Source organism: Hypanus sabinus, chromosome 13, assembly GCF_030144855.1.
Source record: "Hypanus sabinus isolate sHypSab1 chromosome 13, sHypSab1.hap1, whole genome shotgun sequence".
NCBI lineage: Eukaryota > Metazoa > Chordata > Chondrichthyes > Myliobatiformes > Dasyatidae > Hypanus > Hypanus sabinus.
In genome coordinates this window covers 57,871,869-57,888,781 of record NC_082718.1, presented here as the reverse complement: position 1 = coordinate 57,888,781, position 16,913 = coordinate 57,871,869, and the positions used below count along the sequence as shown (strand labels likewise).

Below are 16,913 nucleotides of genomic sequence, written 5' to 3'. Positions count from 1 at the left end.
TAATGAATTGGAGGGAGCCTGCGCTGTGTAATGTATCTCACACATTCCATTGTGAGGCAAAAAAATGTGAACTTACTCAGAAAATAAGCCCTACGTAAACCAAGCAAAGGAAACAAGAACCACAGTAAGTTTTCCCAAATGAAGCAAGGTCACCTTGCAGAAAAATGCAGAGTGGAGGATAATGACGTAAAAGTTATGTGCATAAAATCAGTTAGAGTGGCGCAGAAAGTATACTTGATTGACAGAGCAACTACCTAATCATTTCCAGTCTTGCATTATCACTTGAACAATGGTAACAATTTAAATCTTGACACACAACAGTATGTTCTTTTTGTGGCAAGACAATTGTCAGTGCGGAAGTAAATTGGCCCACTAATGTGGAATCACTTTAAGGGAGGGTCTCTAAGGAATGTTGGTGTGAAATAAAAAATGCCTACTAAAATATTAAACATGTGTGGAAATTATGGATGTTGAAAGAAAATACGTATTTCAATAAACAATTGGTTGGACCACTGCCTTTATTGAATACTATGTTTGTTAAACACTTCCTCAAATATGATTTAAATTTGGGCAATGCTTTCATCCCTAATTTGTTTTTGGAGGTACTTCTCAAGGCATTCTCATTTGTCAGAATCATTTAAAGCCACTTCAGTGTTCCATAAATTGTGTTTGAGAGATTATCTGTGATTCAGTTGTTTTCATCTACTGTATGATGTTTACTGATGTTTTGGGTTATGGTTTATGACCATTGGGCTTGGTGTCCTTCCTAGCTGTTGTTGGCACAGCCATTTCTGTTCTTATATATATATGTCCTAGATTTGCCTTGATTGTGTGTAGCTAGGTCAATGGAATGGAATTTGTCCTTGTCCCCATCTGGTTTGTTTATGCTGGAAGAAAGGGGACTGGGTAATGTTCAGTTATGTAGAGAGCCACCCAACACAAAGTGCTGGAGAAACTCAGCAGGTCAGATAACGTCTATGAAAGGGAACAAATAGTCAAAGTTTTGGACCAAGTCACTTCAACAGGACTGGAGTCCTGATAATTCTGATTGTTCTAAAGTAGGGTTGAGATGGAATCACAGAATTATATAGGCCCTTTGTCCCAGCTTATCCATGCTGAGCAGGATGGCTAATTGAGTTGGTTCCATTTGCCTGCATTTGGTCCATACCTCTCTAAACTCTTCCCTTCCACTTCACTGTTCAAATATCTTTAACATGATATATTTCCAAATCTGTTTTATGCTGAAGATTAGCAGGTGCATCTCCAGGGAGGGTGGGTTGTTCAAGCCATACCTTAGAAATACCTCCACACCAAAATCCAACCCTAGTTCTAATCGTGAACATGCAATGAAAGCCACCAGCGTTTTTAGGATTATATTTATTTTATTTTATTTTGTGATACAACATAATAACAGACCTTTCAGCCCAATGAGCCCATCCATTTACTGCCGTAAGACCAGCTAACCTACTAATCTGTATATCTTTGGAATATGGGAGCGAATTGGAGCACCCTGAGGAAACTCAGAGCAGTCACAGAGAGAATGTGCAAACTCCTTACAGACAATGGTGGAATTGAACCCAGGTCGCTGGTGCTGTAATAGTGTTAAGCTAATGGTTACGATAGCAGTCTTTGCTTTGAGATTTACAGGCATTTATCTATGGTGTTAAGGAAAACTCTGAAACATTGGATTACATACAGATAATGTTGGGAAATGACAACTGCTGCTGTGCTGTCTTCCCTTTCCATATTATCAGAATCAGAAAGAGAATCAGACTTGGGTTTACTGTCGCTGACATATGTCATGTAATTTGTTGTTTTGTGGTAGTAGTACAGTACAATACATAAAATACACTATACATTTATATATATATATATACACGCATACACACACACACATATACATGTATATAGATATAGATATATATCTGTGTACAGTGGATTCCAGTTAACTGGGCCATCAGATAATCAGGCAATGGCTTATTGGGACAATACTTAAAGAGAAAAAAACAAATTGAGAAAATAGCTGGAATTCCCTCCATTTATTTAGGACACTATGCTGCTTAATTGGGGCAGGAGACTATCACCAAATACTTTCCTGTTGGTGTCAGTCATGTGCTTAGAGTGAACAGTTTTAAATAGAGTTTCTTGCGTGTTTGTGTTCAAAAGGCAGTGACTTTTGTCATTAATACTTGGTAAATAAGTAAGACAATTCAGACTATTTTGCTCACTGTTCAAGCATTCAGGCTTGGAGATGCAAGAAATAACGACGAATGAAAATGAAATAATTTCACTACTTCAACAAGTTAGGAACTACGAAGGATTTGAAGGTATCGACAATCATCTTGGATGTTACAATTAAAAGGAAGATTTGGAGGATGCAACCATTGAAAAGACTGTTTGAAGCCAGTCTGTTATCTGCACTAGGTGTTTACACTGATTTTGTTCACTTACAGTCAACCAAAAGAACATAACAGTATACAATGAGTGAATTCCTTCGATTACTAACAGGAACTAATACACAGTTTTATATTGCTGTAGTAATTTTCGTAGTGTTCTTATTTATTCTGTATTTCATTTAAATACATAATTTGTTACTCATTTAAAAAGTAATGTGTCTTTTTTATACCTGTTTAACTATTTCCATGAAACTTTGGCTAGTTGGGGCAGCCACTTCACTGGACCAAAATGTACTCGTCCCAAACCGCAATCCACTGTATGTAACTGTATATTTATAGGTATATAAATAATAAATGCTGTTCATTGGATTCATTGTCTGTTCAGAAATCTGATGTCAGAGGGGAAGAAGCTGTTCCTAAAATGTTGAGTGTGTGTCTTCAGGCTTCTGCACCTCCTCTCTGATGACTGAGAAGAGGGCATGTCCTGTGCAATGGTGGTCTTTAATGATGGATGCTGCATTTTTGAGGCATGGCCTTTTGAAGATGCCGGCCGGCTTTTACCCATGATGGAGCTGGCTGAGTTTACAACCCTCTGCAGTTTTTAACCCATCCTGTGCATTGGCCCCTCCATACCAGTTATTACAAACGAGAAGTGGGTACAGTAGTCACCCTGCCTCAAGGTTCAGTATCAGTGCTTCTTAATTTTGATCCCTCTCTCTTCCTCCACCACTCCCCACAATCACAACCTCTATCCCAACCCCAGAAAATAACCCCCACCCCATCCCCCAACACACCTTCAGCTTGCTTGTTGCTTCATTGGCAAAAGAAAGAAGGAAATAATCTTGCAATCTTTCAGGGCCAGGTTCTCACTGAAAGCAGGAGATGAGCTTGCTGCAAGATTTTTTTTCCCCTTGAAGCACTTCTGAAAATTAGGCCCATCATTTTAACAATTTGACACTACTTTCAGATCTTTTCTTCATTAATTAAATTAACATTGAATGCCACCAGCTATATGAACAGTACTCTCTTTCATCTTCATTATAACTACCTGCCCAGGCTTCTTGCTGTGAATTGTGGAGTTCAATCTGCTTGCCAGTTCAGTGCAGTCAGTTCCCACCGAATGCTGTAGACAGGAGAGAGCCTTTCAACCTCCACACCCGGCACTCCTAAATTGGGAAAAAAAGGACCCACTCTATAAGGTTTGGAGGTCATTCATTTCAAATCTATGATAAAAGCTGCAGAAAAAAACTCTTGTAGGATCTATACATATTCTTCCTTTCATACAAATGTACCACAGGAGACAGAAGCAACAATTTCCATTACATATTAAACTCATACATTAAACAAAAAAAGATAAAAGCAAATATATTCAGGGATGTCTGTTGCATTTGAGTAGTTGCAGAAGGCTATTCAGGACCGAATAAGTGGAAATTAATTGGAACACAGAAGAAATAGGAACAGAATGGGAAATTTAGTATAATTATAAAGAAATACAGACAAATAAGTTATTCTTGAAAGACCTGGAATAAGGCAATTCACATTTATAGCCATAATATGAAATTAGTAAAGGGCCTAAACCCCCTTTAGCCTCCAAGTCACTTTTTGGCACCTAATTACTAAATGGAACAGCTTTATTATGTAGGCCATTAAAAATAATGTGTTTTGATAGTTATGCTTTTTTTTCTTTGTGTTCCTGAGGATTTGCTAGGAATTGCCTTTTTTATTGGGTAGGCTATAAAACATTAATGCTGTGCAAATATTCCCTTTTATAATTTATAGTGCGCTTTAGAATTTGAACGATTCCCAACTTTAAAGGGACCGCGTGTTTTCTTTTATCAGTTGGTGTCGTCGTTGCAAGGGGTGGGCAGGCTTGGATTCTCCCCATCTCAGCCTCACCCCCAGCCGGAGTCGCATGCGTTTGGGTCAACCAGTGGCAGTGTGAAGCTTTCAGCACATTCACCCTTCTGCAATGAGACCTGGAGCTGATGCAGAAAGTCACAGCATCCTCAAAATGCACCAATATGTCTGGGAAAGTGGGGCCAGGATTCACACCAAGCAGAAAAATGTCCTGGTACCAGTGTTTGTGGGAGAGTTGAGTCTGAGTTTCCCAAAGAATCTGTATCTCTTGAGTAAGTCCTAGGGAGGCACTTAGCTAAGTTTTGATTCCTAAACTGACTTGTTCCTGGTAGTCACCATTCTGTCAGCTTAGATCACACTTGCGCAACAGAAGCTCTCTGCTGTTTGTTGTACAGACTTGATCAAGTGTAAGACCGTTAGACATAGGAGCAGAATTAGGCCATTCAGTCCATTGAGTCTGCCCTGCCATTTGATCATGGCAGATTTTTTTCCTTCTCATTCCCATTGTCCTGTCTTCTCCTTGTATCCTTTGACACCCTTACTCATTAAGAACCTATCAACCTCAACTTTAAATATACCCAATGACTTGGCCTCAATTGCTGTCTGTAGCAATGAATTCCATAGACTCTCCACCTTCTGGCTAACTAAATTCCTCCTCATCTCTATTCCAAAGAGGTGTCCTTCTATTCTGAGACTGTGCCCCCGGTCTTAGACTCTCCTACTATTGGAAACATCTTCTCCAAGGCCACTTTATCTATTCCTTTCAATATTCTGTAGATTTCAATGAGTTCTGCCCTCGTCTTTCTGAATTCCAACAAGAACATGCTCAGAGCCATCAAACACTGATCCTGCAGCTGATGCATCATTCAGCCACATTGTGAACTTAAAGGCAATTATCACTGAGTATATATATATACACTGTATTTGCACTGTAGTCACTACACAATTACGAACAAAACTCCTTCAACATTCACAACTCTCATTGATAAATTGTGGAATTGAATTTAGGAGCCGAGAGGTAATGTTGCAGCTATGTAGGACCCTGGTCAGACCCCACTTGGAGTACTGTGCTCAGTTCTGGTCACCTCACTATAGGAAGGATGTGGAAGCCATAGAAAGGGTGCAGAGGAGATTTACAAGGATGTTGCCTGGATTGGGGACCATGCCTTATGAAAATAAGTTAAGTGAACTCAGCCTTTTCTCCATGGAGTGACAGAGGATGAGAGGTGACCTGACAGAGGTGTACAAGATGATGAGAGGCATTGATTGTATGGATTGTCAGAGGCTTTTTCCCAGGGCTGAAATGGTTGCCACAAGAGGACACAGGTTTAAGGTGCTGGGGAGTAGGTACAGAGGAGATGTCAGGGGTAAGTTTTTTACTCAGAGAGTGGTGAGTGCGTGGAATGGGCTGCCGGCAACAGTGGTGGAGGTGGATATGATAGGGTCTTTTAAGAGGCTTTTAGATAGGTGCATGGAGCTCAGTAAAATAGAGGGCTCTCGGTAAGCCTAGTAATTTCCAAGGTAGGGACATGTTCGGCACAAATTTGTGGGCTGAGGGGCCTGTATTGTGCTGTAGGTTTTCTCTGTTTCTATGATGGCAGGTGTGGGACTAATTCAGGAGCTCAGATCACAAAACTCAGAGGTAGAATGACCCTCCAGCCACCTAGACAAATGTCAGATTGCATCAGTTATATAGGAGACACAGCACAAGGCCGGGCTGTTGTGCCTAGCTAGTTTAAGTAAGTGTTATGCATCTCCGCTCCCTTCACCGAACACCATCAGCTTGTCTTTTTTGACAGCTCACCCAGCTTCCATTTATTATGTGGGTTCACACAGTCACTAGTGAGAGCTCATTTCACATTCCTTTTGGGTTTGGATAGTGGTCACAGTGCTGGCAACACCAAGGCATTCTATGATTGGCGGTTGATCTGATTGGTAAGAGCATTAAGCAGAGAAATCAGCAGACCAATATTGTCTCCAAGTTACTTGGATGTGAAGTTGAATGTTTGCGGAGAGCCATTCCTTTTATGCCATTTCTCTTTTAAGGGGACACATACAATCTGTGAATAAGTTCTTCCAAACCAACAGAGGAGGTTTACCAGGAGTCTGCCTGGGCTAGAGAAATGTCTTCTGAAGATAGGTTGAGCAAGCGAGGGCTTTCCTCTCTGGAGTGAAGGAGGATGAGAAGCAAATTGAAAGAAGTATACAAAATGATGGGAGGCATAGATGGGAGTGGGCAGTGAGAGACTTTTTCCCAGGGCAGAAATAGCTAATACCAGGGGACATAATTTTAAAGTGATTTGGGGAAAGTATGAGGGGGCAGTGTCCGCAGTAAGTTCTCACACCGAGAGTGCACAGGGTTACAGAGCACCCTGCCAGAGGGTGGGGGCAGAGGCAGATACATTAGGGACGTCTGAGAAACTCTTAGATAGGCAAATGGATGGAAGGGAAATGAAGGGCTATGCAGGAGAGAAGCATTGGATCGATCGTAGAGTAGGTTCAAAGCTCGGCACAACATCGTGGACTGAAGGGCCTGTACTGTGCTGTAGTGTTCTATGTTCTAATATAAATCTACTCCACTGTCAATTCCTCCTACAGAGCCCACAACCCTCCATTTTTCTTAAATCTATAAAATATATTATTCTTACGTTCCCCTCGGATCAGTGAATGGCTGGCGAGAGCAGCATTCTTTCCCTAATTCGCTGATTTCCCATTTCTAGTTTTTGCTGGGTTGTTGAATGAGGAGCTGTAGAGATATGAACACACTCTGATCCATGACACAAAACAGCTTCCCCTTTACTGACTGTTTGCACTTCCTGCTGTCTCGGGAAAGCAGCCAGTATAATCAAGGCCTCCTTTCAGTCTGGTCATTCTCTCTTCTCCCTTCGCCTGTTGCTAGAAGATACAAAAGTTGGAGGATGTGTACCACCAGACTGCAGGACAGCTGAGATCCTACTGTTATCAGATTCCAATACACTAAGAGGTGAACTCTTGAATTCTCAGTCTGTCTTGTCTATTCTCAGCCCTTACTTGATTTGTCTGCTTGCTCTGCACCTTCTCCGTAACTGCAATACTGTATTCTGCTTTCCTTTATACTATCTCAGTGCAACTCTTTGCCAAGCACTGCTGTGGAGGCTAAGTCATTGGCTCTATTTAAAGAAGAGGTTGATAGATTCTTGATTAGCAAGAGTGTCAAAGATTACGCGGAGAAAGCAGAATGGGGTTGAGGGGGATAATAAATCAGCTATGATAGAATGACAGAGCAGACTCGATGGGCTGAATGGCTTAATTCTGCTCCTATGTCTTATGTTTTTATGGTACTTGTGTATGGTATGATCTGTGTGGATGGCATGTAAAACAAAAGCTTTTCACTCTACCTAATATACAAGTGATATTAGTAAACCAATATTAATATCACTTTTGATCTTGTAATCATAAAGGGACATTGATAAAGTGTGAATTGGGATGTGGGATTTAAATGAAAATGAACAAAATCTGCAGCATTGGGTTTGTATTAGGTGAATACTAAAGAAATAGAGCTATAGAAACATTGAAAACCTACAGCACAATACAAGCCCTTTGGCCCACAAAGCTGTGCTGAACCTGTTCTTGGTAAACTCTACAATTGACAACAGAGGCTGTGGTGTAGCTGTGGCAGTATCGAGGTTTAACTGACAGAAAGACATCCAGTAACACCTACTGGTTAATGCTGGCTGTTATTGGAATCTCTGATGTTTTTGTCGCTCCACTCAATCAAGCAAGATTTTGCCTTAATTTTTACTGTGATACTTTGGAAAAAAAAATTATTATATTTCTCTCAAATTTATTTACTGGGAATTGGTGAGCCCTCAAAGCAATTCACCTTCTAATGCCAAAGAAATGATAATGACAATAGATTAGGTCAGGATTAGTAATGATTAACAAAGGCGGATTATTGACTTGTTCTGTAAGTACCAGCACTGTTTTTATAATTAGGTCCAGCGAAACTAACCCTGAGCTCCGGCAACTTATCAACTGACTCAAACTTGTTTCCCAAAATAACCAAAATATTTCTGTTTTCCCTTCCCCGAACACCCCCAACCCACTGCCCTAATTAGGATCACGATGAGAATAAAGCAGCCTCTCTGTTCTCTACACACAACTCATCTACCTCACCTCTGAAGACTGAAGAAGGGGCTCGACTGAGCAGTGAGTCAGGACCCGGGACGGCACTGGGTACCCCAGAGAGGCGCAAGGGTAGCCTGGCTGATGTGGTGGACACACTGAAGCAGAAGAAAATGGAGGAGCTGATCAAAAGTGAACCCGAAGGTAGGGAGAAGGGTTTTTCTCTCATTGGGCTGCTGGGAGGAAAACAGTTTATTAATAAATGGCAGCTTCTTTGCAAGTTTACCTAAACTGAGGAGCGTTCTGTGGCAATTGTAGGTCATCACTGGTTTCTGTCCTTCACCAGGTAGAGTAATAATTGGAATCACCTTTGTGCTTTTAGCCTCTAGTTGAAAACTGTTCAAATAAACTCTGCTCAGTGGACAAACAGAAGCTGTATTTGATGCAGTGTACTGTGTAAGGAGGTGTTAATACCCAGATTTCTTCACAGAGTGTTCTCTTACTTTAGTTGCATGTAGGTTTGCAATGAGTAAGTGTGTTGCAAAGGATAAATGTGTTGTAGGTTATATGATCTGCCTTTGACGGATTGGGGTGAAGGGCTCATTGTTTTCATTGCTGTTAGTGCACCGATTGAAACTGGACTGTGTTAAGTAATTATTGGTTCAAAACTGGCTATTTGAACTGGTTAATAGTCCCCACTCCGACCTGCTTTATTTATTACCTTGGAGGGCCATTTTAACCTAACCTGTTTGGCAAGAAACTGATGGGATCAGGTCAAACCCTGGCCGAACCCAATCAATGGGAAGTAAAATTGAGCGTGTGTGAAACCGACCTTTGACCTGACCCAGGCAGTCTCTGATTGGCAGGTTAGGCTAAAATGACCCTTGTTGTATTGTAGATCGATTTGCCCAATTATCTTTGTGTGCTGGTCGATGAGGTAAGGGGAAGTTGTTGGTGGCAAGATGGGGGGTTGTAGTTCTTCCTGATATAACAAAATGTTTGTTTTTAAAGAGACTATCAAACAGCAACAAAATGCCATCATTCAACTTATTTTAAAACTCCATATACTGGTGATTCCTGTTTCGAAGAACTTATGGTTCATTTATTCAAATCCAAGACAAGTTTACCATTTTCTATCCCTCCTGCCTTGAGAGAGTTGATAGCACAATGAGTTATTCAGAGTGTGATGTTTTCCCTGTGATGATGGAATTCCTTCTGAAAGTTATAATTGAATTGGAGTCCTTTGCCTCTTTGGTCATTATAATCCCAGAGGAACTCCCTCCCAACAAAATTTCTCCTCCATTTGGTTCATTTGCTCATGTATATTAGATCTGTACTCTGACCTTCTTTCATTGGAAACAAATTCGCGTTATCTACTTTATCCAAGCTTCTTTTGGTTTGGAGCATCTCAATTCAATCTCCTAATGTCTGTTGTAACAAGAGCAGTCCATGCAGCTCCACTCTCACCTCATGACCGGAGACTCTTCTCCCTTTTGACTCACACTGCTGACTTTCCCCCTTTCCTCACTGTGATCAGCACTTTCGGCAGGTTCCCCAAAGTTTGAGGGAGAGAAAAGAATATTGGAAAACGTTTTTCTTCAAAGTATTGAACTGGTTCTCAAACAGTTTTGGAATATCCAAAGATCAAGAAATCAGCTATACCTAATGGAAGATAGGGAAGATAGTCCTTTTCCTAGGATGGTAATATCAAATATTAGAAGCCAAATCTCTAAGGTGAGTGAGAGGAAAGATTAAAAGAGATTTACAAGGCAAGCTTATTTTACACAGCTGCTGGGATTGCGTTGTCAGGAGAGGTGCTAGCCGCAGATACAACAGTTAAGAGGCATTTAGCTAGACACATGAATAGGTAGGGAGTGAGGGATATAGACTATGTGCAGCCAGATGTGCTTTTTAAATTGGACTTGTGGTTGGCAAAAACAAGGTGGGCCACAGTGCCTATTCCAGTGCTGTACTGTCGATGTTCTAATAAATGTACTTGGCCTATATTAATGTCTCCTGTTACTTCAAAAGCACATAATCAGACAAAAGTTAATAACAACCTAAAGTAGATGTTAGGACAAACTAGTTGAGGTGATGGTCTTGATCGTGGAGCCTAGTTGCGAAGGTTGATTTAAGGAAGATTTTGAAGGAGAAGAGCAAAAAGGGATAAATTTTTCAGGAGGACTGATCTACACATTTTGAAGTGGATGTAAATTTAAAAAAAGCTACAGCTGGTGGAAATTTAAAATAAAAAAAGAAAATGCTGGAAATACTCAACTGGTTCAGACAAAGGGCCTTCAACCAGGAGCATTCGCTCTGGTTCAGTTCCCACAGATGTGGCCAAGTCATTAGGTATATTTAAAGTGGAGGTTGATAGGTTATTGATTAGTAAGGGTATCAAAGGTTACGGGAAGAAGGCAGGAGAATGGGTTTGAGAGGGAAATTAAATCAGTCATGATGGAATGGTGGGGCAGACCTGATGGACCGAATGGCCTAATTCTGCTTCTATGTCTTATGGTCTGACCTGCTGTGATTATCTAGTGTTTCCTGTGTTTAGATAGGCCTAGCCACCAGTGGTGGAGCAAAGGGTTGGGGGATACACTAAAGCAAGCAATGGAGGGTGGGGAGGTGCCAGGAAGAAAGCTAAGCTTAGCATGGGTCTTTACGGAATATTTTAAAAGGCCCTGTGGTGCTTTAAAAGAGCTTCAAAAAATGCAGTTTATATTTTCAGCAGCTTTGAGTGAAGCAGTTGGTTTGAGTCTCACTAATGGATTGAGCAACTCTGTGATGAAATTACCACCTCATAATACTGATAAAATCACTACTTAGCTTCATTGTATCTCATGTTTTCCAGGCCTTGTATTTTGCATATTTGTTACACATTCTGTTGTGTTATTACAGGGTTGGAGATTTTATCCTGCTCTTTTTTTTGTTTCTCTCTCACTCCTCAGTTAAATGCCCTTCACAGTGTATTTCTGTTTTGTGCAAGTTTGCCACAAATGATTACACAAATAACTGTTAATGTTTTCAGCATGTCACTCCACATTGAGAAGAACATGCAAACACTGAACAATATTGTATCTGTAGTGTGGAGCGGGCAAGCTCTTGAGACTGCATTAGTGAAGGCTGGAGATATATATTAACATTGATACAGAGGCCCACACATTATCGGTGCTGTTAAATGGACAAACAAAAAGCACCAAGCTTCTTAAATGAGAGAGAGCAAAGCTTACTGAGATGTACATAGCAGAAAATCTTTTATACCCCACAGTCATTGTTCTTTTATTTCCTGTAAGGCTATTAAATAGAATGGCAGGTTGTGATGAAAATTTAATTAAGGCATAGTTAAATCACAGTGAAGTGGTACATTTTGGCTCTTTTCCTTCATATGCGTTTTGAGAAGAATTAATAAGTTGAAAGCTAATGCACAGACTTGAAGAAACTGGGTAGACGCTGTGTGCCCATGAATCTCGTGCCTCCTAATAGCGTCACCAGACTCCCCACTGGATTGCCATGAAGTCCAGTTCTCTTGATGTGTCAGGTCTATGCTTGTACTACCGGAAACTTGCAATGCATAGGAAGATTTGAAAATGTTCTATCATTTCAAACTGAGGGGAGTTTCCCTGATGTTTTAAAGGGTGTGATGCTCCCATTATCTTTAAGGCATGTGCAAACATTTCGTTGTTATTTTTGAAGTGATTATGTAAAGTGGAATGTTCAGTTTGCAGGACATTAGTTGGAATTCTGCAGAACATCAACCAAACCTTCTTAATTAGCAATAAATGATTAAAAGGAGCTTATCAAGAAGAGTAGAATTTGAATAAAATCCTTATTAAAGGATTATGGTTACCATTGTGGCCACAATGAATTCTACATTTGATAGTCTGTGGAAAGGCATACTTTAAAAACTTGTGCAGGTATTTCTGATGAGTGTGTGCAGTACTGCCTTTCAGTGATTTTACTATTGGCAAGCTCAAGAAATATTAAGGAAATAACAGACTGGAACATCTATCTACTAAATGCACTTCCATCCCTGTCCTGTTTTACTGTGGATCACCCCAGAGGTTTGGTTATTCCATTCACTGATTTATTGTATTGGCCACAAAGGTTGTGAGGTAGGGTACTCTAATTGAAGGCTTGATTCTTGGGATGATGGGTTTGTCCTTTGCATTCTAGGCTTTTGCTGCACTAAATGTACAAGAATGAGTGATGATCTCATTGCAACCTGCAGGGCTTGACTAGATAGACGTGCTTATGGTGTTTCCACTGTCCAGAAGGTCTCCAAATAAAAGAACAGCTATTCAGCACTGAGGAGAAAAACAGTTCCTTTATCCACAGAATGTGCTTCCACCTCAGTCCAAGGGAGCTGGTGAGGCTTGTCATCCAGTATATCGATTGATAGATATTTAAGTATTAAGGGAATCAAGCACATGGATGATAGAAGAATAGAGAAAAACAGAAAAATGGAGGGCTATGTAGGAAGGAAGGGCTAGATTGATCTTATAAGGTCCTCACAACATTGTGGGCTGAAGGTTTTGTACAGTGCTATAGTGTTCTATGCTCCAATAGCATTGAGTCAGTGAAGGAAAGTCAAGCTAAGAGACAAGATTAGCCATGTTCTTATTACATAGTGGGGCAGGAACTAGGGGCAAAGAGTTCTGCTTCTATTTCTATCGTTATATTGCCATTTTTAAGTAGATCTAATATGATAGATATTTCTTCAAAAGTGGGAATCTAGCACAGGAGTGGTTAATATTATGGAGGTAGGTCACTGAACACCTTTGGAATGCACCACCTGTGTTTCTGTTAAGTCCTACCATTCCTCAATAGTCAAAACAGCACACAGAAGACCTACAAGTAACAGGCTGATGACATGCAGACTGAATACCAGTGGGGGCCTCTATTTATACATCACCTCTTATTCTGTCTGGGTAGCCTCCAACCTGATGGCATGAGCATTGATCTCTCTAGCTTCCCATAATTTTTGTCCCTCCTCCTTCTCTCTTTATCTATTCCCCATTCTTGCTCCCTTTTTTCCCCTTCCCCCCTCCTCACGCCCATCACCTCCATCTTGGCCCATCCTCCTCCCCTTTCTCTTGTGGTTCACTCTCCTCTCCTATCAAATTCCTCCTTCCTCAGCCCTTCACCTTTCCTACCTATCACCTTCCAGCTTCTCACTTCACCCCACACACCCACACTCCCCCCTCACCTGGCTTCACCTGTCACCTGCCACCTTGCGCTCCTTTCCCTCCCCCACTACTCCTCTGATAGTAGAGTGACAGAATTCAGAATTAGAGAAATAAAGAGATTAGTGAGGGTTTAAAGGATAACCCCAAATCTCATGTTTTCTGGGTGATGCATCTTCATTTATGTCAAGTCTCTCCTCTTGGATTACTGAAAAGGAAGTGATTCTGTAAAATGACGTATGTGTGTCATAAAACAGACATACTGTACTTCAAGACTGCGTACTGTTACGATCAACCTTTGAAACTTGCGTAACGTCTGTCTCATCTTTTAATTCGCTCCAACAAGAAACCCTTTAAAGTTCCATATATATTTGGTATCAACAGAGCATGTTTGGTTTGTTGATGTTTTAACATAGGATCACCGTGTACCGGAACAAACCTCCACATCATGAAGAGTCTCATTCATATTTCTTGATACCGGAATTTAAATTATGCAAGTAAACAGGACATTGTAATGTATTTGTAGATTCATGATTTTCTTGACAACTTCATGCCGTGTATCTTGTAAGAGGGGTATCAGCCTGTTAAATGATATTGTAAGGACTATTGTCTTTATATTATTTAGTACCACTCTGTTGCTTCAATTCTTCATACTTTAAAAATTTCTATAGGATAGGAACATTGGAACATGGACAGTCTGCAAAGTTCATCAGTAGATAACTATGCATGACCTTTTCTCCATGTACCTGCCCTTTCTCCAAATCATTAATTACCCTTAGGTAAAGGGGTGCTGGATCCAAATAAGGACTACATTCAGCAGCCCTGGATTCTCTAACCAATGGAACTACTTTCTATCATGATAACCAGTCCAACTCAGTCATGCCAAACAAGATGCTCATCTAAGCTGGTCCCATGGGCCCACATTTGACCCATGTCATTGGCACGGTAGCATAGCAGTTAGCACAATCTCTAAAAGCACCAGAAGCAGGACCACACTTGCGAGCTATCCCCAGCACATTATTAGATTGTGTTGGCCGTTGACACAAATGGTGGATTTCGCCATATGCTTCATGTTTTTGATGTACATGTGACAAATAAAACTTATAACCATTCCTATCTGTGTATTTGTCCAGGTACCTTTTAATGTACCCGCCTCAATCACTTATTTTGGCAGCTCATTACCATATATATACCACCCTCTGTGTAAAAAAAAACTACCTCTCAAGTTCCTATTAAATTTTTCCCGTCACCTTAAACCTTTGCTCTCTCTAGTTCTTGATCCGCTAAGCTGGGGGGGGGGGGGTGCTGGAGGAAAGAAACTGTGCATTTGCCCTATGAATGCCCCACATGATTTCTGTGCCTCTGTAACATCACCCTTCAGTCTCCCATGCTCCAAGAAATAAAGTCCTAGCCACCCAATTCTCCCTAGAACCCAGTCCTTCGAATCCTGGCAACATTCTCGCAAATCCTTCCTGCACTCTTTCCAGTGTATTGGCATCTCTCTGAGAGAAAGAAGACAAAAGCTGAAGAAAGTATAACTGCAAAATAACCTCCCAACTTCTATACTAATCATCCTGATTGGTGAAGGCCGGCGTGCCAAAAGCCTTCTTCACCTTACCAATGACTCCACTTGCAGAGAAGTGAATAGCAAGTTGCACTGTGTGTTGAGTAGTAAGTCACCTAGTTCCCATTTATTCTGCCAGCTGATAATCATAATAACCTGTCAAATTATTCCCGTCCTTCCATTTTCAGAGAGTACAGTTATTATTTCTTTAACCTTCCCTTTTAATTTAAGTCCAGGTTCCATTCTGGTAAATCTACAATGCGCTCACGTTGAGGGCAGTGTTAACTTCCTTATAGTGTTTTACTCAGGTGTGGTGTAAGCAAAGCTTTATCTGACTACAGCATAATTTCTCCTTCTTTGTGCTCCAGTCTAGATATAATCCATTGACTCCTTCAGTTACGTTCTGTCTTTTGTCCATGATATTATAATAATACTCATAAGTAAACCTCAAAGTCTCTTTAGACTTTTACTCCTTGCAGCTTTTTTATCATTTGGAAATTACTCAGTAATATTGCTTTTGATATATTGTACAACCACTCACTTGCTTTCTTTGAAGACTATTTGTCAGAATTTTACAGTAACATTCAATCTATTGATGGTAGTAATTTAGTGTTTCCATTTGGTTTACATGCATTTCCATCTACCTTTGTAATATTGACAAACTTGGACATGATTTCTATGCAATCATTTAAGCCCATTATAAATAAGTTGAAAGAAACACTAACATAAAGGAAACCTGACCATTTCTCCCTATCCTCAGTCTCCAGTTCCTTGGTGTAGTATATAAAACATCTTGAATTATTTTCAATTCCACAAGTTTCAGTTTTATCAAATGCCTGCTGGAAGTCCATTTGAATAGCATTATGATAAAGAACCCACCTGTTATTATTGCTCTTGTTATAAATAGGCATGAAATCTAGATGATTATGCCATGATCATTGTCCATGGCCTATAAATAGGTAAATGGCATTTCCTTGCCCACTAGGTATTTCTTTAAAAAGTAATAATCAAACACAACCTACATTTTACAAATCAACTTTGATTCTCCACGATCAACTGTTTGTCCTTAGTTATAAAATGCGGTAGTTTTCTGACAATCATGGTTAGTCTAATTAGTCAATGCTTTCCTGATTCATTTTCCTTTAACAATGGATTGGCAAATTCCAATCTAAATAAATGAATCAGTCACACTTGTAAATTTTAGTTTGGGCATTTGTAAAATTACCGGCTTAACATCCTGGTATGCAAATTACCAGCCTTTTTATTTTATCTATGCCTGTCCTAATTTTAAATATTTCTATAATTTTGTCTTTCATTCTCCTATGTTCCAAGGAATAAAGTCCTATACTGGCCAAACTTGCCCCATAACTCAGACTGGCAACATCCTCCAAGCTCTCAGAAGATTTGCTCTGCCTGAGTACCATTTCTTCTCTACATTACAACAGTTACTCAGCTTATATTCATTTTGCCAGGTTTCTATTCCTGAATCCATTTTAGCAACATGATATTTTGTTGTGATATGGGGATGTCATCTTCTTCATGTCTACCAGTTACTTATTTTCATTTGTTTTTTGGCCATCTTCGTTTATAAATGGCACTTGTTGCTCTTGTCGCTACTGTTTTCAAGTTGATCTCGTCCTTTTTTTTGAAATTGTGATTTTTAAACTTTCCTTCAGGATCTGAATCACTGAACAACACTGTTGACTCAAATCTAGAACAGCATAGGAAATGACACCGGGCATTAATGGTCAGATGAGTGGATTTGGAACAGCTGCTTATTGGAGCCTGTGTTCCAGATGTTTGAGC

At 40.2% G+C, this 16,913-nt stretch overlaps 1 protein-coding gene across 5 annotated transcripts in view; it reads left to right on the top strand.

The window, feature by feature from the left end:
- Positions 1–16,913, top strand: part of sox5 (SRY-box transcription factor 5) — a 385,467-nt gene that overhangs the window by 144,458 nt on the left and 224,096 nt on the right. For all 5 annotated transcript variants that reach the window (XM_059987684.1, XM_059987685.1, XM_059987686.1 and 2 more), the window contains one exon: positions 8,351–8,561. In XM_059987684.1, the coding sequence (XP_059843667.1) occupies positions 8,351–8,561 (211 nt within the window). The remainder of the gene's footprint in view (positions 1–8,350; positions 8,562–16,913) is intronic.